Below are 25224 nucleotides of genomic sequence, written 5' to 3' on the forward strand. Positions count from 1 at the left end.
AATCTCGAGGACATTGATCGGCAGAGTTGACTGCTGTGCCGACCAACGATCCTGAACAGTCAGGTTGGCGAAACACCGCACCCCAGCTGATCAGGCTGGCGTCCGTCGTCACCACTTGCCAGTGAACTGGAAGGAAAGACCTGCCCTGGGAGATGAGAGGGGACGTCAGCCACCAGTTGAGAGACAGTTTGACCCGGGGAGAGAGTCGGATCGGACGATCTAGGGAAAAGACAGACCTGTCCCACTGAAATTGGCTTGCTGAAGAGGCCGAGAGTGAAATTGGTCGAAGGGAATCGCTTCCAATGGTGGTATCATCCTCCCCAGAACCTTTATGGCCGATCGGAAGGAGGGAAACCGAGGACCCTGGAGCAAGCGTACGTCCCGACGAAGGATGGATCTCTTATCTTCGGGAAGGAAGACTTTGGTCTGACGAGTGTCGAAGAGCATGCCCAGAAAAACGATGCGCTGAGAAGGAATAAGGCAGGACTTTTTCCGGTTGACCAGCCACCCGAAGCGGGCTAGGGTGTCGAGGACAATGGACAGACTTTCGTGAGCTTGAGAAAAGGACGGGACCTTGATGAGGATGTCGTCGAGGTACGGAAACAGAACCAGGCCTCTGACCCTCAAGATGGCTATCAGCGTTGCCATAATCTTTGTGAAAACCCTGGGAGCGGTTGCAAAAACGAACGGCAGGTCGACGAACTGAAAATGGTCCTGGAGTACCGCAAAACGCAGGAATCGGTGGTGTCCCGGGAATATCGGGACATGGAGGTAGGCATCCTGAATATCTATGGAACACAGAAATTCCTGAGCCTCCATGGAAGCAATTACTGAACGAAGGGATTCCATCCTGAAGTGTCTCAGAAGAACTCTCTTGTTCAGCAATTTGAGATCCAGAATGGGACGAACCTTGCGTCTTTTTTAGGTACCACAAAAAGATTTAAATAGAAACCTGTGAACCGTTCTTTTCCTGGGACAGGAACGATCACCCCGGCTTTGAGGAGGGAAGCGATGGCTGCAAAGAAACAGGGAACTAGAGCGGGGTCTCTTGGAGGTCGGGATTCGAAGAAACGATCCCGGGGTCGTGAAACGAACTCTTTTGTATCCCGCGGATACAACTTCCCTGACCCATGCGTCCTCTACTAAGGAGATCCAGACGTCCCTGAAGAAGAGGAGACGGCTGCCCAGCCTGGGAAGTTGGCTGGGGTTTTGCTGAGAGTCATGCCGAGGTGGATCTTACAGTCCTGGACATGGAGGATCTACTCTGGGAGTAGCGAGGACGCCAGGAAGGAGTGGGTCTAAAGGATACAGTCTTCTCTTGACGTGCCTGTGGCCCCTGTTGCTGCTGGGAAAAGGAGTTTGACGCAGCGAAGCGCCGAAAGGGTCGAAAGGACCGAAATTGCCGTCTAGGAGGAGGGCGACGAGGTTTAAACTGGGGAAGAAGAGAACTTGTGCCCCCAGTGGCATCCTTAATGATTTGGTCCAGCTTAGAACCAAAGAGACGTGAACCTTGAAAAGGCAGGCTGGTAAGGGACTTTTTAGAAGACAAATCCGCCTGCCAGGCCTTGAGCCAAACGGTCCGGCGGATGGCAACAGCATTGCTGGACGCCTAAGCTGCACAAGACGCGGCGTCCAGGGAGGCGGAGACCAGGTATTCACTCGCATGAGAAAAAGGGTTGGCAAGCTCCGCCAGTTGTCCGGGTGGAGCCCCATCCAGGATGCCCCGACGGAGTTGTTTGGCCCCTTTGGATATGGATTTTGAAACCCAAGTGGAAGCAAAAGCCGGGCATAGAGTAGCTGCAGCCGCTTCAAAGGCTGACTTGGCGAAGGATTCTATGACTATCGTTAGAATCCTTCAGAGATGCTGCGCCGGACAGTGGAAGGACCATGTTGGTGGACAGCCTGGAAACTGGAGGATCCACCGAAGGAAAAGCAGTCCAATTAGCGGTGAGCTCCGGAAAAAAGGGATATAAAAGGCCAAGTCGCTTTCCTCTCTGAAAGCGTCTGGTCGGATACTCTCTTTCTCTGGTCATGATCTCCTCGAATTCAGGGTGATGAGCGAAAAACTTGGAAGGTGGTTTAGCCCGTCTAAACGAAACCGCCTGATCTGCGGGTTCCGTAGAGGTATCCTTGATGCCACAGGTCTGATTTATCGCTCCAATGAGATTCTGAACCATATCCCTCATGGTAGCGATTTGGTTAGAATCCAGCTCCGAAATATCCTCCGAGGGCGCATCATAGAACGCCTCGCCTGACTCAGGGGAGGAGGACCGGGGGGAAGTCGACCGCAGAGAAGGACCATGTGGCGAGATGGAGCGAGAAGAGGACTCAGACCGGTGTTCCTGTCTGGACCTTTTGCGGCTTATAATGGAGGGCTCCGACGGAGGTTCCTGCGACCCGCTGGCTACTGCGGGGGTCTGCAGGGGTAATCGATCCAGCACGGACACCAGCGTTTGAGACACCCGAGTAAGATCCGCTACCGATTGTGATAGAGAGGAGGCCCAGCTAGGGGTGGGGGAATCACTCAAACGGAGCAGCCGGGGGATCCTGGGCTGTGGGAACAATCAGGTTGCTGCAGGTCTGACAGAGTGGGGAGGACTGACCTGAGGGAAGTTTGCAGTTACATAACGAACATGCAAAGTATTTGACTAAGGCAGAAGAAGCGGAGGAAGAAGTAGGAGGACGAGAGCGGCCTCCCTTAGAGGTAGACATTTTGAAGGGTCCCTGAAGAAAATGCCAGAGAGTTAGGGGACAGGGGGGCAGAAAGCCTGCCCGATGAAAGCGTAAGTGGGCGGAGCACGTCACCGGAAGTAGGCACGGGCAGAAGCCGGGGCCTAAATTAGAGGCCGGAGGAAAGAGCTGCGGCGCCAGGGGAAGTGCACCGCAGTTAGAAAAACAGTGCGGCAGCCTGCCAAGGCTGTCACGCTGGAGAGGATAGAGCCGCCGCCGTGAAACCCGCGGCGTCAGAGCAGTGCGCCGCGGCAGCCTGTTATGGCTGTCGCGCTGGAGAAGGTAGTGCGGCCACATTAAAACTGCGGCGCCGAAGCAGGAAGAAGCGGCACGTCAGCCTGTCAGGGCTGTCTCACTGGAGAAGGTGGTGCGGCCACGGTGAAAACCGCGGCGCCTGGGCAGTGCGGCCGCCGGGGTAGGAAGTGGCGCGGCAGCCTGTAAAGGCCCCTCGCCGGAATAGAAGGCAGAGGGGCCGCAGCTGTCGCACGGGAAGGAAGAAACGCGGCTGCCTGCCGCCGCGCAATACAGCAATCCCGGGCCGTGCTGCTCTAATCTGGGTGCAAGCGACGACCAGGTATTCTGGGAGACCCTAGCAAGACCCCCCCTCTTGAAAGATCTGGGATGGGATGGGGAAATACTCACCTCAAACCTCCCTTGCCGATACCTGAAGAGGAATGAGACGTCCAGGGAGCTGATGGACGTCCTCGTCTCCGCAACCGACAGGCTCTGGTGGGCGAGTGGGTGGGGGATGGAGCCAGGTTCGGACTTCTGAGCACGCTTGTGTGCTAGGATCATGGTCCTGCTGAGGGATCTATGAGGATACGGGGTGGCAGTACACGCCGTACTCATTGTCAGTATTGTGGGACTACAGGTGTGACTGTTCACCCTGTATCCCTCCGGAAAACCTGAAAGAAAACGACGCACATTGAGGTAGATAAGGGTCTAATGAAAGACCCGTGTCCACCTCCTACTGACACTAAGCTAAACTGAAGTGTATAATGCCAGTCGGTGGGGTGTACACTGCAGAGGGGGAGCTAACTTTTTTTGTGCATAGTGTCAGCCTCCTAGTGGCAGCAGCATACACCCATGGTTCCTGTGTCCCCCAATGAGAGGCGATAGAGAAAGGAGGGTGTGGTCTAATGGGGAATAGAGAAAGGCTGCAAGATGCCGGGAACCGCGCGATTAGAAGAAAAAGTGCGCAAAATTTGAAAGTTAGAGGCCGGTGAGCGCTGCCATGGGGAGGTAAGGGGGAGGGGGGGAAAGGTGGTTCTTGTCCCATTTCTGCCTTGCTTGAGTCCGGCTCCTTGGTGTATGAGGATCGCGTCAGAATCCCTAGGAGAAGAGGAGGGTCCTGGGAATAAGATTCTCCTTCCCACATCGTCTCCGGACGGTGCTGAAGACGGCGTCAACCCCTTACGAGAATGGAGGAGGCCACCATAGGTGACGACCGTCTTCCTCTTCCTCCGAGGAGAGGGGTGAGGAGGGGAAAAGGCAAGGACTGGCCACCATTAAGTCACCCTGAAACACCCATAAGGATGATAGGGGACGAAGTCCTGCCAGCGGGTCAGAGAGTGGGCAATGCGAGAAGTGCCACACTTCTCTCTCGGTCGCTTAAATGTGGGAAAAACAGGGTGAGAAGCTGCACCCTGTTACCCGAAGAAGTGAATCTGAAAAAGAAAGGGAAATGATAAATAAAACACACAAAAACCCTGTAAAGGAAAATAATGCAGATCTGGTGGTTAGATCCAGGTCTGCCTCCTACAGACACTAAGGGTATGTGCACACGTTGTTTTGAGCTCTGCGGATTTTTCCGCAGCGGATTTGAGAAATCCGCAGGTAAAAGGCACTGCGTTTTACCTGCGGATTTACCGCGGTTTTTATGCAGAATTTGTGAGGATTCCACCTGCGGTTTTACACCTGCGGATTCCTATTATGGAGCAGGTGTAAACTGCTGCAGAATCCGCACAAAGAATTGACATGCTGCGGAATGTAAACCGCAGAGTTTCCGCACGTTTTTTTCAGCAGCATGGGCACTTCGGATTGCGTTTTCCATAGGTTTACATTGTACTGTAAACGCATGGAAAGCTGTTGCGGACCCGCAGCTGCAGATCCACTGCGGATCCGCAGCAAAATCAGCAACGTGTGCACATAGCCTAAGCAAAAACTGGGTTGAATTATGCCTATCGGAGGGTGCATTTTGCCAGGGAGGAGATAACATTTCCTTATTTGGACCCCAAAAGTTGTTGTGCAATTTGTCCTGAGTACGCAGGTACCTCATATGTGGGAGAAAACTACTGTTTGTCCACACGTCGGGGCTCGAAAGGGAATTAGTGATGTTTTGGAATGCAGACTTTGATGGAATGGTCTACGGGGGTCATGTTGCGTTTGCAGAGCCCTTGATGTGTCTAAACCGTAGAAACCCCCCCACAAGTGACCACATTTTGGGAACTAGACCCCCCCAAGGAACTTATCTAGATGTGTTGTGAGAACTTTGAACCCCCAAGTGTTTCACTAAAGTTTATAACGAAGAGCTGTGAAAATAAAAAATATCTATTTTTTTTTTTTACAAAAATGATTTTTTAGTCCCCAATTTTTTATTTTCACAACGGTCACAGGAGAAATTGGACAGCAAAACTTGTTGTCCAATTTGTCCTGAGTAGGCTGATACCCCATATGTGGGGGTAAACCACTGTTTGCGCGCACGGCAGAGCTTGGAAGGGAGCACCATTTGACTTTTTCAACACAGGATTGAGATCAGACGCCATGTAGCGTTTGGAGAGCTCCTGATGTGCCTAAACAGTACAAACCCCCCAGAAATGACCCAATTTTGGAAACTAGACCCTCCAAGGAACTTATTTAGATGTGTTGTGAGAACTTTGAAACCCCAAGAGTTTCACTAAAGTTTATAATGCATAACTGTGAAAATAAAAAAAAATATACCGTATATAGTCGAGTATAAGCCGAGATTTTCAGCCCAAATTTTTGGGCTGAAAGTGCCCCTCTCGGCTTATACTCGAGTCACGGTCGGCGGTGGGGGTCGGCGGGTGAGAGCGTGTCGCATACTCACCTAGTCCCGGCGCTCCCCCTGTCTGTCCCACGGTCTTCGGTGCCGCAGCTCTTCCCCTGTTCAGCGGTCACGTGGGACCGCTCATTAAAGTTATGAATATGGACTCTAGTCCCATAGGGGTGGAGCCGCATATTCATTTCTCTAATGAGCGGTAATGGTGACCGCTGACAGAGGAAGAGGCTGCGGCACCCGGAGACCAGCTGTCCGGGGGAAGGAGCCAGGGACACCGGGAGCAGGTAAGTATCTCAGTTACCTGTCCGTGTTCCACACACCGGGCGCCGCTCCGTCATCGCGTCCTCTTGCAGTGACTGTTCAGGTTAGAGGGCGCGATGACGTACTAGTGTGCGCGCCGCCCTCTGCCTGAACAGTCAGTGCGGAGAGATGCCGAGACGGGACGCTGAGGAGCTGCAAGCAAGAGAGGTGAGTATGTCGTTTTTTTTTTTTATTGCAGCAGCATTATATATTGCACAGATTTAGGCTACTTTCACACTAGCGTTAACTGCAATCCGTCACAATGCGTCGTTTTGCAGAAAAAACGCATCCTGCAAAAGTGCTTGCAGGATGTGTTTTTTCCCCATAGACTTGTATTGACAATGCATTGCAACGGATTGCCACACGTCGCATCCGTCGTGCGACGGATGCGTCGTGCTTTGGCGGACCGTCGGGAGCAAAAAACGCTACATGTAACGTTTTTTGCTGCCGACGGACGGCTTTTTCCGACCGCGTATGTGCGGCCGGAACTCCTCCCCCACCTCCCCGCACCTCACAATGGGGCAGCGGATGCGATGAAAATCTGCATCCGCTGCACCCGTTGTGCGGCGCAAACAACGCTAGCGTCGGTAACCTCGGCCCGACGCACTGCGACGGGCCGAGCCCGACGCTAGTGTGAAAGTAGCCTTATATGGAGTGTCTATGGGGCCAAAATGAACGGTGCACAGCATTCTATATGGGGCAGCTTTATGTGGAGCATCTATGGGGCCATAATCAACGGTGCAGAGCATTCTATATGGGGCAGCTTTATGTGGAGCATCTATGGGGCCATACTGAACGGTGCAGAGCATTATATATTGCACAGCTTTATGTGGAGCATCTATGGGGCCATACTGAACAGTGCAGAGCATTATATATGCATTCTATATGGCACAGCTTTATGTGGAGCATCTATGGGGCCATACTGAATGGTGCAGAGCATTCTATATGGGGCAGCTTTATGTGGAGCATCTATGGGGCCATAATCAACGGTGCAGAGCATTCTATATGGGGCAGCTTTATGTGGAGCATCTATGGGGCCATACTGAACAGTGCAGAGCATTATATATGGGGCAGCTTTATGTGGAGCATCTATGGGGCAATATTGAACGGTGCAGAGCATTATATATTGCACAGCTTTATGTGGAGCATCTATGGGGCCATACTGAACAGTGCAGAGCATTATATATGCATTCTATATGGCACAGCTTTATGTGGAGCATCTATGGGGCCATATTGAACGGTGCAGAGCATTCTATATGGGGCAGCTTTATGTGGAGCATCTATGGGGCCATAATCAACGGTGCAGAGCATTCTATATGGGGCAGCTTTATGTGGAGCATCTATGGGGCCATACTGAACGGTGCAGAGCATTATATATGGCGCAGCTTTATGTGGAGCATCTATGGGGCAATATTGAACGGTGCAGAGCATTATATATTGCACAGCTTTATGTGGAGCATCTATGGGGCCATACTGAACGGTGCAGAGCATTATACATGCATTATATATTGCATAGCTTTATGTGGAGCATCTATGGAGCCATACTGAACGGTGCAGAGCATTATATGTGGCACAGCTTTATGTGGAGCATCTATGAGGCCATACTGAACGGTGCAGAGCATTATATATGGCGCAGCTTTATGTGGAGCATCTATGGGGCCATGCTGAACGGTGCAGAGCATTATATATGGCACAGCTTTATGTGGAGCATCTATGGGGTCATACTGAACGGTGCAGAGCATTATATGTGGCACAGTTTTATGTGGAGCATCTATGGGGCCATAATGAACGGTGCAGAGCATTATATGTGGCACAGCTTTATATGGAGCATCTATGGGGCCATACTGAACGGTGCAGAGCATTATATAAGCATTCTATATGGCACAGCTTTATGTGGAGCATCTATGGGGCCATAATGAACGGTATGGGGCATCTATTTTTATTTTTGAAATTCACCGGTAGCTGCTGCATTTTCCACCCTAGGCTTATACTCGAGTCAATAATCCCAGTTTTTTGTGGCAAAATTAGGGGGGGTTAGCTTATACTCGGGTATATACGGTATATTTATTTTTTTACAAAAATGATTTTTCAGCCCCCAATTTTTTATTTTCACAAGGGTCACAGGAGAAATTGGATGGTAAAAGTTGTTGTCCAATTTGTCCTGAGTAGGCTGATACCCCATATGTGGGGGTAAACACCGGTGGAAGGAGCACCTTTTGACTTTTTCAATGCAGAATTGAAATCAGACACCATGTAGCGTCTGGAGAGCCCCAATGTGCCTAAACAGTGGAAACCCCCCAATTCTAACTCCAACCCTAACCCCAACACACCCCTAACCCTAATCCCAACCCTAACCACAACCCTAACCCCAAGACACCCCTAAACATAACCCTAATCCCAACCGTAAACGTAATCCAAACCCTAACCCCAACTCTAGCGCCAACCCTAACTTTAGCCCCAACCTCAACTCTAACCCTAACTTTAGCCCAACTCTAACCCTAATGGAAATAAATATATATTTTTTATTTCATTATTTTTTCCTATCTAAGGGGGTGATAAAAGGGAGGTTCATTTACTATTTTTTTTTATTTTGATCACTGTGATAGTGTCTATCACAGTGATAAAAATTAACCAATAGGAAAAAATCTCCTATTGTTGCTGGATGCTTGGCCGGCAGATCTCGGCGGGTGCACTGCACATGCGTCCGCCATTTTCTTACCGGAAGATGACCAGGGTAACTGGTAAATATCGGTGGGGGGGATAAATCGGGGGACCCTATTTCTCTCTCCTCTGATGTGCAATCATATCGGAGTAGAGAGAAATTAAATTGCAAATCGGACTTTTTTTTGCGGTCGCCGTTATATGGTTAATAACGGTAATCACAACTCCGGAGAAAAATCGGATTGCGCTATACACTTTTTCCACACCGCTAATTAACGGCGCTGTGGTTTAAGTACCCTTAACTACCGCCGTTAAAAGGCGTATCGGCGGTCGTTAAGGGGTTAAATAGTAAATAGCAGTGAGATACAAAACGCCTGTAAAGAAATACATTACAGAAATGGTAGCACAAAGCTATGCAGTTAATCAATATACAGTTAGTCCTCGGGTTACGACGGTCTCGAGTTACGTCGTTTCGTGGTTACGACGCTTTATACGATGCCTCATTCCAACTTACGCGGTTTTGCGTCGTAAGTCGAACTACGTGCAACTACGTGCAGCGGCGGAAGAATAGAGTCCAGTACTGTACACTGTACCCGGTTACACGAGGAAAATGAGTCTCCAGCACGCCATAACACCCTAATTATGTAGGGTACTGTGTTAGGATAGGTGTTTGGATAGGCTAAGTGTTTGCAGTACTGTACTGTTATTATGGTACAGTACTATATGAACGTATAGTCCGACTTTCATCAAAATTCAGTTTACGACGCCGCGTAAAAACGGATCAATGTCGTAAGTCCAGGACTACCTGTCCATAAATACCACAATTTTCCATTTTTCAAGTATTCAAATTTTACATGTGAAAAAGCATTAATCAGTATCACAAAAGTAACTGCAGAAATACATAAAGCTGCTTTTACTACACTACCGTAGAGAACATAAACAGAAAGGATTCAGTGTCTCCAGTGGTTAAACACTCTTCGAAGAATAAAGTGACGTGCCAAAGATTCACAGCATTCCTGTTTTGCTTGCATTCTCCTGACTTTCTCCATTTCAAGGGACCACAACGAGAAATATCGGTGTGTGAGATGTTCACGATTCAAGCACATGGCGAGTGCTTCAAAATGAGATAGAATTGATATAATTAGCATGATCAATGCATGCACCTTATATAAATATAGAAGGCTAAGGCTATATTCACAAATCAGGTTTTCAGTGTCAGGCTAAATCCGGCTAATTTTAAAAAAAAAAACGGATCAGGCGAATGTTTCCGCCGGATCAGTTTTTTTCCCATAGACTTGTATTAGTGCCGGATTGCACTGGATGACATTGCGTTTCGTCCGGTTTTCGCCGGATCTGGCAAATCTGCCGCTTCCGGTTTCTTGAAAAAACATCCATAACAACATTTTTTGTCTCCGGCGAAAAAGCCTGAAGCGCCGGCGCTTCCGGCTGTTTGCTAGAATGGAAGCCTATGGGAGTTGGAAGGTGCCGGATCTGGAAAAAGGCGGATCCGGCGGCCTGATCTGGTTTTTTAAACTGAGCATGCTCCAAATTTTTTTTCATCCAATAATCTAAATATGCTAGCTGGATCCATCAAAAAAATGGATCCGTCGCATCAGTTTTTCACAATGTGCACCGGATCCAGTTTTTCCAACATTCGCCGGATTTAGCCTGACACTGAAAACCTGATGTGTGAAAGTAGCCCAAGATAAACTGCAAGATAAATTCATCAAAATCAGAAAAAATATAAAACTCAAAGCTATCCAAATGTACAGATACAAATTTGCTGACATGGGCTAGCCTAATGAAGTCCTTTCACCAAATGTTTCGTGTTGAGCTGGACAAATGATGCAATAGCGGCTGCACACCAAAATTAAAGTGTTTTTTTTTTTTTTTAAGGTAGTACACTCCATATGATAGGACCTGTGTGACCCTGATGGCATCATTCCAGGTCCTTATGCACTTCTATGTTACTGCCTGCTTATGATTGGTCAGTGTCATACAGGATGCAGGAGGACACACCTCCCAGGAAAAACTATCTGATAACACCCACTTGGACTTAAAGGGGTATACTCCCATCTCAAAGATCCTATCCCAAAATGTAGTAGGTGTGATATTCGCAAAGGCCTTCAATAAAACAAAAAAAATTGTATAATTCTTCTGATTCGCTATGTTACTTACCTCATTTATAGCACTGCAATAGCTTAGGTATCCATGGTCATGACCAGTAAGAGCCAAGTAACTTACTATATGATTGGTCGGAACAATGGATACCCAAGCTACTGCAATGCCATAAATGAGGTAAGCTACATAGCGAATCTGAAAAACTATACTAAATTTCAAATTTGAGGTATTTGCTAATATTAATATTATTGCACCTCCTAGATATCAGGATAGAATCTTGGAGATGGGAATACCCTTTTAACTAAAGTTAACTCATAGGTGCCAATACTATGATTGGAAATATTGTCACAACTGAGAGGCAAAATTAAGAGGAATAAAAACAAGTTCTATTCCACTTTGCAGCCACTATTACATCATGTGTCAAGCTCAACCTGAAAATTGGTAAATGGCCTTTGTTAAGTTAGACAAATGTTTGCTCAAAACATGGGTTCTTCTGTACGAGAACAAACTAAATGAAATTTAATTTGCTAATTAAAAGTATTTCAGAATTCATTTATGGGATGACATTTCCTATTGATTTTTTTTTTATTTATTCCCGGTGAACGCCTTTAAGAAAATTGAAGTGACTAAACACATGAAACTGTGGCAATTCTTACCATGCTGCCGTTTTTTTTGCTGACGATAATGCAGGTACAGTAGCCAAGCTCGGACTGCTGTCTGCAGTTTACAGAACCGATGATGTTCAATTGCCTTCTCCTCTTTCATCTTGTCTTCCTCAATAAGCAAATGCATCTCTTTCCATTGAAGCCAAGCCTTTAAAAGACATAATGCGACCATGACTCGAATGAGGTTGGGAAACTACAAGTAAAATAACTTACAGTTTTAACATAAGGCATAACATACAGTGGGTGTGAAAAACCAGATTACTTACCGGTAATACTCTTTTATAGAGCCACGACAGCACCCACTTGAGAGAGGGGATCCGCCCCTAGAAACAGGAAACCCTATGGACAGATAAAAGGGGCGGTCCACCCCGCTCCCACAGTTGGGTTACAGGGAATGAGAGGAACCGCCCACCAGTTTTAGTAGGCAATCCAAAATTTTTATTTATCTTTACTTAAGTATGACTAACTAAATGAGCCATTCACCCTTATCAGTGCTCTTATGCAAAATAGTTATTAGGGAGGGAAGTGAGTGGGTGCTGTCGTGGCTCTATAAAAGAGTATTACCGGTAAGTAATCAGTTTTTTTCTCCTCGGCACGACAGCACCCACTTGAGAGACTTTCAGAGATAGTTATTTGGGGGGATCACCGTGTTAAGAACTGATCTACCAAAAGATAAGTCAGTGGAGGAAGACATGTCCAATCTATAGTGACTGTAAAAGATAGAAGGAGAAGACCAAGTTGCAGCCTTACATATTAGTTCAATTGGGACCTCCGCTCTTTCAGCCCAGGATGATGCTATCGCCCGGGTGGAGTGTGCTTTTACGACCTCAGGTGGATTCTCCCCTTTTGATGAATAAGCCAGGCGTATTGCATCCCGAAACCACCGGGATAACGTACTTTTCGGGACTCCAGATCCTTTCTTATGGCCCTGGAAGGAAACAAAGAGAGCCCTGCTCTTCCTCCAGGGGTTAGTTCTGTCTAAATAAGCTATTATGGCCCTTCTCAGATCTAGTGTATGGTATTTCTCCTCTTCCTGATTTGCGGGGTTATTATAGAAGAAAGGAAGATTTCTTGATACCTATGGAATTTGGTGCCTACTTTAGGCAAGTAAGAAGGGTCTGTTTTTACAACAATTATATCCTGGAATATTGACAGAAAGGGAGATCTATTGACAATGCTTGAATGTCACCTACTCTTCTCGCTGATACTAGTGCAACAAGAAGAGCTGTCTTAAGGGAGACGTATTTTATGTGGGCTGAGTCTAGTGGCTCGAATGGGTCTCCGGTTAAGGCTTTGAGAACTAGATTGAGATCCCATGGTGGTATGTGGGGAATTTGGACTGGTTCTGACCTTTGACATGCTGAAATGAAATGGGCTACCCACCTGTCTCCTGCAATATTGTGACTATATAAGGCCCCGAGCGCAGGTACTTGTACTTTCAAAGTGTTAACTGATAGGCCTAAATCATGCCCTCTTTGGAGAAACTCTAAGATAGCGGAAATGGGAATTTCTTTTGACAGAGCTGGTGGGAAAAAACTAAGACATTTCCTCCATACCCTTACATATATAGTTGTTGTAGTCTTTTTCACCAGAAGGGTATCAATTAATTTATCTGAAAAGCCTCTTAGCTTTAGTAGCTGCCTCTCAAATTCCAGGCTGTCAACCGAAGGCCCTTCACGAGGGTGGTTGAAGGGGCCCCGGAACAGGAGATCCCAATCCTCTGGGAGAATCCACGGATCCAAGATTGACATGGCTCTGAGTCAGGAGAACCATGGTCTCTTGGTCCAAAATGGTGCTATGAGAATCATGTTTGCTCTGTCCTCCCTTATCTTCCTGATTATTGTCGGAAGGAGTATCATTGGAGGAAATGCATATGCTTGTCGATATGTCCACGGAACATGGAGGGCATCGAGGATATTGGGGTTGTCTGTCAGAAACAGTGAAGCAAATTTTTCGACTTGTCTGTTGCTCCTTGTTAATAAAAAAGGTCTATTTTAGGTGTGCCCCATCTCTATGTTAACATTCTGAAGATGTGACGGTTGAGTACCCACTCTCCTTGGTGGAAGGTGTGACAGCTGAGGAAATCCGCTTTTGAATTGTCCACTCCTCTGACATGCAGAGCTGACAAGGATAGAAGATGTTTCTCGGCTATAGTTAGGATGTCGTCTGCTATAGACATGAGAGCTCCTGATCTCATTCCTCCTTGATGATTTATGTACACGACAGATGTCATGTTGTCTGATAATATTCTTGTGTGTTCCTTGTAAGTGCTGAAGGAATTTACACATGGCATGATAGATGGCTTTTAGTTCCCTTTCATTAGATGAATCGTCTGACTCACTAATAGACCATTGTCCTTGAACTATCTGATCTCCTAGATGTGCTCCCCAACCACTAGGACTAGCATCAGTAAAAAAATTTTTGAGGGTTTAACCACCCAAGGGACCCCACCTACAAGATGATTTGGCTCTAACCACCAAGTCAGGGACTCGATTTCTTCTATTGGTAGGGATAGACGACTTCCTAAATGACCCTGTAGTCTCTCTCCTTCCTATAGTATGGTATACTGCAGCCGTCTAGTATGGAATTGAGCCTATGCGACAGCCGGAATGCATGATGTAAAGGAACAAAGAAGGCACATGCCTTCCCTGAGGGAAACTGTAGGGTTATTAACAACTGATTGTACTTTATTCCTTATTGTTATTTGTTTAGATTCTGGAAGGAAACACTTCTGACTCACGGAGTCTAAGGGTACCGTCTCACAGTGGCATTTTGATCGCTACGACGGCACGATCCGTGACGTTCCAGCGATATCGTTACGATCTCGCTGTGTCTGACACGCAGCAGCGATCAGGGACCCCGCTGAGAATCGTACGTCGTAGCAGATCGTCTGAAACTTTATTTCGTCGCCGGATCTCCCGCTGACATCGCTGAATAGGCGTGTGTGACGCCGATTCAGCGATGTCTTCACTGGTATCCAGGGTAAACATCGGGTTACTAAGCGCGGCCCTGCGCTTAGTAACCCGATGTTTACTCTGGTTACCCGGGGACTTCGGGATCGTTGGTCGCTGGAGAGAGGTCTGTGTGACAGCTCTCCAACGACCACACAGCGACGCTGCAGCGATCGACATCGTTGTCGTATCGCTGCAGCGTCGTTTCAGTGTGACGGTACCCTAAGGCTACGTTCACATTTGCGTTGTGCGCTGCTGCGTCGGCGACACAACGCACAAAGCAAACAAAAACGCAACAAAACGCACGCAAAAACGCTACGTTTTGCGACGCATGCGTCGTTTTTTGCCGAAATTTGGACGCAAGAAAAATGCAACTTGTTGCGTTTTCTTGGCCCGACGCTTGCGGCAAAAAAAAGCATGCGTCGCACAATGCAGCTCAAAAAGACGCATGCGTCCCCCATGTTAAATATAGCCCGACGCAAACCCGACGCAAACATGCATAACGCTAATGTGAACGTAGCCTAAGAGAAGACCTAGGAATGATTGGCGGGTTGTTGGAGACAATCTGAATTTTTCCCAATTAATTAACCACCCCATTTCCTGCAGAGATGAAATTGTATCAATTAGGCTACTTTCACACTTCCGTCTTTTAGAATCAGTCACAATCCGTCAAAGTGTTGAAAAGACGGATCCTGTGCAGATTGTAAAAAACGGATGCACTGGATCCTGTTTTTTGACGGATCCATCGATGCAGCAGCTGCAGGAAAAATAGGTTAAATTAAAGGAATAGAAATCTTTCCAGGCATGCCAAGTGTAAAAAAACGGAATCTGTTGCTGGATTCCGTCATTTGACGGACAGCAACGGATCCTGCGCCCATAGGCTTCCATTCTAGCCAAGGACAGACGCCGCAGGATCCGTCGCTGTACGTTTTTTCGACGCAAACAAAAAATGTTACATTGAACGTTTTTTCCAGACGACGGTCCACCAAAACACAACGGATCCGTCGCACGACGGATCCGACGTGTGGCCATCCGTCGCTAATACAAGTCTATGGGGAAAAAAATGGATCCCGCGGGCACATTTGCAAAATCCGATTTTTTCCCAAAACGATGCATTGCAACGGATCTGAAAAGACGGAAGTGTGAAAGTAGCCTTAGGCATTGCTGACACTGTGAAGGGGAATTTCCCACCACTAGAAAGTAGTCTAAGTATGGGACTATAAGGTTATCTTTTAACCTTAAGTATGGCATCACTTCTGACATCAATTTGGTAAATACCCTGGGAGCTATTGACAGTAAAAGGGCATTGCTGTATATTGAAAATGACATACTTGTCCTTTCATGATGACCGCCACACGAAGATACTGCTGATGTTTGATATAAATTGGTAGATGGTATTACGCATCTTTTAGGTCGAGGACTGCCATAAAGCACCTGGGAAACAGAAATTTTACAGTGGATCGGATAGACTCCATCTTGAAGGTTTGGTTTTCTAAGAAGATATTCATTTTCTTTAGATTCATTATAGTTCTAGATGACCCATCTGGTTTTGGAACCCAAAATAAAGGGGAGTAAAATCCCTTTCCCTCTGATGAAACGGGACCTCTACTAATACCCTTTTGGATAGGAGATTTACTATTTCCTGCTCCAAAAACCCCTGTTGAGATTAAGATTTTAAACAGTCAACAGAAAAGAGTCCGGTAGGGAATCGGGCAAATTTTAATTTTAGGCTTGAAGTTACAAGGCTAGTTGCCCAAGAGTTGGAAGTTACTACTCCTCATTGTTGGTAGAAAAAAGACAATCTACCACCCACTGGTAAATCTGTCCTAAAGTGGTTTGTCTTCCATTTTAATTGGACGTTTTTCGAAAAATGCACCTTTTTGTTTGGTATCTTTATTGGCCCAGCGGTCCTGGTTTCTAAAATCCTTCCTCCTATTAAATACGGGTTTCCTGAATGCTCTCATATAAGATGGAAAATAATTACCATATATACTCGAGTATAAGCCGACCCGAGTATAAACCGACCCCCCTAATTTTGCCACAAAAAAATGGGAAAACTTACCGACTCGAGTATAAACCTAGGGTAGGAAATGCAGCAGCTACCGGTGAATTTCAAAAATAAAAATAGATGCTCGATACCGTTCATTATTGCCCCATAAGATGCTCTATATAAAGCTGTGCCACATATAATGCTGCATACCGTTCATTATTGCCCCATAGATGTTCTGTATAAAGCTGTGCCACATATAATGCTCCATATTGTTCATTATTGCCCCATAGATGCTCCATATAAAGCTGTGCCACATATAATGCTCCATATTGTTCATTATTGCCCCATAGATGTGCCATAGAAAGCTCTGCCATATAGTGCTCTGCACCGTTCATTATTGCCCCATAGAAAGCTGTGCCATATAAAACTGGGCCATATAGTGCTCTGCACCGTTCATTATTGCCCCATAGATGTGCCATAGAAAGCTGTGCTACCGGTATAATGCTGCGGCTGCTGCAATAAAAAAAAAAAAACCACATACTCACCTTTCTTGCTTGCAGCTCCTCAGCGCTGCTCCATCTTCCCGGCGTCTCTCCGCACTGACTGATCAGGCAGAGGGCGGCGCGCACACTATATGCGTCATCGCGCACTCTGACCTGCACAGTCAGAGCGGAGAGACGCCGGGAAGATGGAGCAGCGCCCGGCGTGTGGAACGGGGACAGGTGAATATGCGATACTTACCTGCTCCCGGCATCCCTGGCTCCTTCTCCCGGACAGCTGGTCTCCGGGTGCCGCAGCTTCTTCCTCTATCAGCGGTCACCGTTACCGCTCATTAGAGAAATGAATATGCGGCTCCACGCCTATGGGAGTGGAGTCCATATTCATTTCTCTAATGAGCGGTCCCACGTGACCGCTGAACAGGGGAAGAACTGCGGCACCCGAAGACCGTGGGACGGCAGGGGGAGTGCCAGGAGCCCCGGAAGAAGGTAAGTATGCCTCAGCCCTCTCTCCCCCTCACCCGCCGACCGTGACTCGAGTATAAGCCGAGAGGGGCACTTTCAGCCCAAAAATTTGGGCTGAAAATCTCGGCTTATACTCGAGTATATACGGTATTAGGGAATCCCTTTTTCCTCTCACCCGCTTTGGTGAGTATTTCGTCTAGCTTTGTACCAAACATGTACTCACCCTGGCATGGTAGGCCACAGAGTTTAGATTTCGTTTGAGCATCTCCTTTCCAACCTTTTAGCCAAAGTGCTCGGCGTGCTGTGTTGGTTAGGCCTGCTGATTTAGCTGGTAACCGAATAGACTCAGCAGAGGAATCCGCCAGGAAAGATGTAGCACCTCTAATCAAAGGTATGGAAGAGATTAGTTTATCTCTGGAGAGACCCCCTTTTAAACCTTCCTCTAGATCGTTTAACCAGACTAACATGGACCTTGCCGTACATGTAGCTGATATTGCCGGTTTAAATGCCCCTGTACATGATTCCCATGACCTCTTTAGAAGGGAGTCAGCTTTACGATCCAGTGGGTCCTGTAAGGAACCCGAATCCTCTACTGGTAGTAAAGATTTTCTGGACGTGGATGCCACTGCAGCATCTACTTTTGGGGCTTTTGTCCATGTAGACAAATCCTCATAATTAAAGGGATAACGCCTTTTTGATGATGAAGGAAACCCTCTTTGCCCCTTGCTTTCCCATTCCTTTTAGACCAAGTTTTTGATTGCTGTAATTACTGGAAAGGTAGGTCTTTTTTTCTCTGATAAGGCTGCGAACAGGATATCCTGTGGGGTTTTGGTATCTTTAATACCCATGGTGTCTTGGACAGATTTAACGAGATTATCAATGCTTTCTGAGTGAAGTATCCGTATCCCTATCCTCATTATCAGTAGAATGGTCGGATTTTGGTGAACCATATTTTTTCCTGGTTTTAATTTCTGGAATATTATCCGAACCCCTTAGGCTATGTGCACACGTAGGAAATGTGGTGAATTTTCTGTACTAAATCTGCATCTCCTGGCAGAATCTGCAGGTGCGGTTTTGATGCGTTTTTTTATGCGGTTTTAGTGCGTTTTTTGTGCGGAATTGATGCGGATTTTGTGCAGTTTTTACCACTGCGGATTTCTATTAATGGAGGGGTGCAGAAACGCTGCAGAAACGCACAAAAGAAGTGACATGCACTTCTTTGAAATCTGCAGCGTTTCTGCGCAGATTTTTCTGCACCATGTGCACAGCTTTTTATTTCACATTAATTTACATTGTACTGTAAATCACAGTGCAGATCTGCAGCGTTTCTGCTGCAGATCTGCACTAAATCTGCATCGTGTGCACATACCCTTAAGGCTGTGTGCACACGTTGTGGTTTTTTCGCGGTTTTTCCCGATAAAAACGCTATAAAACCGCAAAAAAACGCATACAATAAGCATCCCATCATTTAAAATGAATTCCGCATGTTTTGTGCACATGATGCGTTTTTTTCCGCGAAAAAAACGCACCGCGGCAAAAAACGCAGCATGTTCATTAATTTTCCTTTTTTTTGCGGATTTCCCACTCCAAAATGCATTGGGAAGTGTCCGGAAAAAACCGCGGCAAAAACGCGTCAAAACCGCGGCAAAATCGCGGCAAAAACGCATGCCATTTTCTTGCGGATTTCTTGCAGAAAATGTCTGGAATTCTCAGGAATTTTCTGCGAGAAATCCTGAACGTGTGCACATAGCCCAAGGCTCGTAATTCCTCTCTGATCATTTGTTTAATATCTTCTGACCTTACTGAGGATTGTTCACGTAAGGTGGACTCAATACATGTGTGACACATCCTTTTTGTATAACTATCCGGGAGGAGCTGGGAGCATAAAGCACATTGTTTGTGCTTTGATTTTTCAGTTCTTTTTGCCTAGGGTGCATAGAAGAAGGAACAACAATCAGCTTAATAGGGTGGGAAATACACTCACCCCAGTGAAGCGTTTGGTCAAGGTACCGGCTGAAGAGGAGGAGACGGAGGCACAGGCTGAGAGGTAGATCGATCGGATCTCTTTTCTTTAGTGCTCCTTGTGGAAGATCTGCTCTGCTTGGAGCATCCGATGCTGCTTGTATGGCTGTGAGGTGTAACTGCTGTGTCTTTTAAAGAAGGCACTGCTGAGTCCTTAGGGGAAGCCATGCTGGACACCGGAGTATTACCGCCGGTGTCTCTTTATAATGGAAGCCGCCATCTTCTTCCTGTTGCACCCGGAAGTACTCGTCACTACCGGGTCGCGGCCATGTTGTGCGCGACTGCGCATTGCCGCTGTCCCCAGCGCAAGCACCGTCTCTCCTCCTAATTCACCCAGGAAGTTTTCGCATCACTTCCGGGGGAAGACATACTGGGCCACACGACCGCGCGTGTGCTCACCGAGCAAGGCGTGGCGACGCGCTTACCTGTGTGTTTTTCGCCCTCCTCAGGCCACGAGAAGACACTCATCCTCCGTGAGCCAGGCGACTCCCCGAACCTGGCCTCACGGCGCCTGCCAGCAGAGGGGGGAGCTGATGACAGGACCCCCCCGATGCTGCTTCCAGCTCTGGAGCCCTTACCATCCTCAAGGTAACTGCGCAAGCGGCATCCAGGCTAGGCATGCTCTTCTCTCCATGAGTTCCCTTAGGAACAGGAGCCAATTGTGGGAGAGAGGGGGACCGCCCCTTTTATCTCTCCATAGGGTTTCCTGTTCCTAGGGGTGGATCCCCTCAAGTGGGTGCTGTCGTGGCGAGTAGAAAACATTGTTTGCCCCCTTCCTGGTTTCCTATTCTTTTGCATGATTGTCACACTTAAATGTTTCAGATCACCAAACAAATTTAAATTTTACAGAAAGATAACACAAAATGCAGTTTTTAAATGAAGGTCTTTAATATTAAGGAAAAAAGACATACCAACCTACAGGCCCTGTCTGAAAAGATGATTGTCCATACCCTTTAACCCATTACTTGCCAAATTAAAATTTTTACACGTACGGATTTTTCAGAAAAGGGTGTCCCAATATTCAATTTAACCCCTTCCCGACCTTTGACGCATACGCTGCGTCATGAAAGTCGGTGCCATTCCGACCCATGACGCAGCATATGCGTCATGGAAAGATCGCGTCCCTGCAGGCCGGGTGAAAGGGTTAACTCCCATTTCACCCGATCTGCAGGGACAGGGGGAGTGGTAGTTTAGCCCAGGGGGGGTGGCTTCACCCCCTCGTGGCTACGATCGCTCTGATTGGCTGTTGAAAGTGAAACTGCCAATCAGAGCGATTTGTAATATTTCACCTAAAAAACTGGTGAAATATTACAATCCAGCCATGGCCGATGCTGCAATATCATCGGCCATGGCTGGAAACACTTATGTGCACCCACCCCACCCCTCCGATCGCCCCCTCACCCCCCCGATCTGTGGTCCGCTCCCCTCCGTCCTGTGCTCCGCTCCCCCGTCCTCCTGTCCGCTTCCCCGTGCACCAATCACACCCCCTGTGCTGCAATCAAACCCCCCCGCACTCCGATCCCCCCCCCGCACACAGCGACCCCCCCCCCCGTGCTCCGATCCACCCCCCCCGCACAGCGATCCCTCACCCCGTGCTCCAATCCTTCCCCGTGCTCCAATCCTCCCTCCCGTGTTCCGATCCACCCCCCCCCCCCATGATCCGATCCACCCCCCCGTGCTCCGACGCCCCCCCCGTGCCCTGATCTCCCCCCCTTATACTTACCTGGCCGCCCGAGGTCCGTCCGTCTTCTTTCCTGGGCGCCGCCATCTTCCAAAATGGCGGGCGCATGTGCAGTGCGCCCGCCGAATCTGCCGGCCGGCAGATTCGTTCCAGAGTGAATTTTGATCACTGAGATATATCCTATCTCAGTGATCAAAATAAAAAAAATAGTAAATGACCCCCCCCTTTGTCACCCCCATAGATAGGGACAATAAAAAAAATAAAGAATTTTTTTTTTTTTCACTAAGGTTGGGGTAAGAACTAGGGTTAGGGTTAGGGGTAGGGTTAGGGGTAGGGTTAGGGGTAGGGTTAGGGGTAGGGTTAGGGGTAGGGGTAGGGTTAGGGCTAGGGTTAGGGGTAGGGGTAGGGTTAGGGCTAGGGTTAGGGTTAGGGTTAGGGTAGGGTTAGGGCTAGGGTTAGGGTTTCGGTATGTGCACACGTATTCTGGTCCTATGCGGATTTTTCCGCAGCGGATTTGAAAAATCCACAGTGCTAAACCGCTGCCGATTTATCGTGGATTTACCGCGGTTTTTCTGCGCATTTCACTGCGGTTTTACAACTGCGATTTTCTATTGGAGCAGTTCTAAAACCGCTGCGGAATCCGCAGAAAGAAGTGACATGCTGCGGAATGTAAACCGCTGCGTTTCCGTGCAGTTTTTCCGCAGCATGTGTACAGCGATTTTTGGTTCCCATAGGTTCACATTGAACTGTACACTCATGGGAAACTGCTGCGGATCCGCAGCGTTTTCCGCAGCGTGTGCACATACCTTTAGAATTAGGCCATGTGCACACGGTGCGGATTGGCCGCTGCGGATTCGCAGCAGTGTTCCATCAGGTTTACAGTACCATGTAAACATATGGAAAACCAAATCCGCTGTGCCCATGGTGCAGAAAATACCGCGCGGGAACGCTGCGTTGTATTTTCCGCAGCATGCCAATTCTTTGTGCGGATTCCGCAGCGTTTTACACCTGTTCCTCAATAGGAATCCACAGGTGAAATCCGCACAAAAAACACTGGAAATCCACGGTAAATCCACAGGTAAAACGCAGTGCCTTTTACCCGCGGATTTTTCAAAAATGATGCTGAAAAATCTCATACGAATCCGCAACGTTGGCACATAGCCTTAGAGTTGGGTTGGAATTAGGGTTGTGGTTAGGGTTAGGGGTGTGTTGGGGTTAGGGTTGTGGTTAGGGGTGTGTTGGGGTTAGGGTTGTGATTAGGGTTACGGCTACAGTTGGGATAAGGGTTAGGGGTGTGTTGGAGGTAGAATTGAGGGGTTTCCACTGTTTAGGCACTTCAGGGGGTCTCCAAACGCAACATGGCGCCACCATTGATTCCAGCCAATCTTGTATTCAAAAATTCAAATGGTGCTCCCTCACTTCCGAACCCCGACGTGTGCCCAAACAGTGGTTTACCCCCACATATGGGGTACCAGCATACTCAGGACAAACTGCGCAACAATTACTGGGGTCCAACTTCTCCTGTTACCCTTGAGAAAATAAAAAATTGCTTGCTAAAACATCATTTTTGAGGAAAGAAAAATGATTTTTTATTTTCACGGCTCTGCGTTGTAAACGTCTGTGAAGCACTTGGGGGTTCAAAGTGCTCACCACATATCTAGATAAGTTCCTTGGGGGGTCTAGTTTCCAAAATGGGGTCACTTGTGGGGGGTTTCTACTGTTTAGGCACACCAGGGGCTCTGCAAACGCAACATGACGCCCGCAGACCATTCCATCAAAGTCTGCATTTCAAAAGTCACTACTTCCCTTCTGAGCCCCCACGTGTGCCCAAACAGTGGTTTACCCCCACACATGGGGCATCAGCGTACTCAGGAGAAACTGGACAACAACTTTTGTGGTCCAATTTCTCCTGTAACCCTTAGGAAAATAAAAAATTCTGGGCTAAAAAATTATTTTTGAGGAAAGAAAACGTATTTATTATTTTCACGGCTCTGCGTTATAAACTTCTGTAAAGCACTTGGGGGTTGAAAGTGCTCACCACACATCTAGATAAGTTCCTTTGGGGGTCTAGTTTCCAAAATGGGGTCACTTGTGGGGGGTTTCTACTGTTTAGGCACACCAGGGGCTCTGCAAACGCAATGTGACGCCCGCAGACCATTCCATCAAAGTCTGCATTTCAAAAGTCACTACTTCCCTTCTGAGCCCCCACGTGTGCCCAAACAGTGGTTTACCCCCACACATGGGGTATCAGCGTACTCAGGAGAAACTGGACAACAACTTTTGTGGTCCAATTTCTCCTGTAACCCTTGGGAAAATAAAAAATTCTGGGCTAAAAAATTATTTTTGAGGAAAGAAAACGTATTTATTATTTTCACTGCTCTGTGTTATGAACTTCTGTGAAGCACTTGGGGGTTCAAAGTGCTCACCTCACATCTAGATAAGTTCCTTTCGGGGTCTAGTTTCCAAAATGGGGTCACTTGTGGGGGGTTTCTACTGTTTAGCCACATCAGGGGCTCTGCAAACGCAACGTGACGCCCGCAGAGCATTCCATCAAAGTCTGCATTTCAAAACGTCACTACTTCACTTCCGAGCCCCAGCATGTGCCTAAACAGTGGTTTACCCCCACATATGGGGTATCAGCGTACTCAGGAGAAACTGGACAACAACTTTTGGGGTCAAATTTCTCCTGTTACCCTTGGGAAAATAAAAAATTGCGGGCTAAAATTCATTTTTGAGAAAATAATTTTTTTTTTTTATTTTCATGGCTCTGCGTTATAAACTTCTGTGAAGCACTTGAGGGTTCAAAGTGCTCACTACACATCTAGATTAGTTCCTTTGGGGGTCTAGTTTCCAAAATGGGGTAATTTGTGGGGGATCTCCAATGTTTAGGCACACAGGGGCTCTCCAAACGCGACATGGTGTCCGCTAATGATTGGAGCTAATTTTCCATTTAAAAAGCCAAATGGCGTGCCTTCCCTTCTGAGCCCTGCCGTGCGCCCAAACAGTGGTTTACCCCCACATATGGGGTATCTGCATACTCAGGACAAACTGGACAACAACATTTGTGGTCCAATTTCTCCTATTACCATTGGCAAAATAGGAAATTCCAGGCTAAAAAATCATTTTTGAGAAAAGAAAAATTATTTTTTATTTTCATGGCTCTGCATTATAAACTTCTGTGAAGCACCTGGGGGTTTAAAGTGCTCAGTATGCATCTAGATAAGTTCCTTGGGGGGTCTAGTTTCCAAAATGGGGTCACTTGTGGGGGAGCTCCATTGCATAGGCACACAGGGGCTCTCCAAATGCGACATGGTGTCCGCTAACAATTGGAGCTAATTTTCCATTCAAAAAGTTAAAAGGCGCGCCTTCCCTTCCGAGCCCTGCCGTGTGCCCAAACAGTGGTTTACCCCCACATATGAGGTATCGGCGTACTCGGGAGAAATTGCTCAACAAATTTTAGGATCCATTTTATCCTATTGCCCATGTGAAAATGAAAAAATTGAGGCGAAAATAAATTTTTTGTGAAAAAAAAGTACTTTTTCATTTTTACGGATCAATTTGTGAAGCACCTGAGGGTTTAAAGTGCTCACTAGGCATCTAGATAAGTTCCTTGGGGGGTCCAGTTTCCAAAATGGGGTCACTTGTGGGGGAGCTCCAATGTTTAAGCACACAGGGTCTCTCCAAACGCGACATGGTGTCCGCTATCGATGGAGATAATTTTTCATTCAAAAAGTCAAATGGCGCTCCTTCCCTTCCGAGCCTTACCATGTGCCCAAACAGTGGTTTACCCCCACATGTGAAGTATCGGTGTACTCAGGAGAAATTGCCAAACAAATTTTAGGATCCATTTTATCCTGTTGTCCATGTGAAAATGAAAAAATTGAGGCTAAAAGAATTTTTTTGTGAAAAAAAAGTACTTTTTCATTTTTACGGATCAATTTGTGAAGCACCTGGGGGTTTAAAGGGCTCACTATGCATCTAGATAAGTTCCTTGGGGCGTCTAGTTTCCAAAATGGGGTCACTTGTGGGGGAGCTCCAATTTTTAGGCACACGGGGGCTCTCCAAATGTGACATGGTGTCCGCTAAAGAGTGCAGCCAATTTTTCATTCAAAAAGTCAAATG

General features: G+C 47.3%; 1 protein-coding gene across 3 annotated transcripts in view; it reads right to left on the reverse strand.

The window, feature by feature from the left end:
* The window catches only part of SFI1 (SFI1 centrin binding protein), a 203715-nt gene that overhangs the window by 149953 nt on the left and 28538 nt on the right, over window positions 1-25224 (reverse strand). For 2 of the 3 annotated variants that reach the window (XM_069757728.1, XM_069757737.1), the window contains exons 8-9: window positions 11488-11644; window positions 9663-9824 (exon numbers count right to left, since the gene is read on the reverse strand). In XM_069757728.1, coding sequence (XP_069613829.1) covers window positions 9663-9824; window positions 11488-11644 — 319 coding nt within the window. Of the gene's footprint in view, window positions 1-9662; window positions 9825-11487; window positions 11645-12246; window positions 14434-25224 lie in introns of those variants that run through there. The other variant, XM_069757746.1, reaches the window with a different exon arrangement.

This window comes from Ranitomeya imitator, chromosome 1 (genome assembly GCF_032444005.1).
Source record: "Ranitomeya imitator isolate aRanImi1 chromosome 1, aRanImi1.pri, whole genome shotgun sequence".
Classification (NCBI taxonomy): Eukaryota; Metazoa; Chordata; class Amphibia; order Anura; family Dendrobatidae; genus Ranitomeya; species Ranitomeya imitator.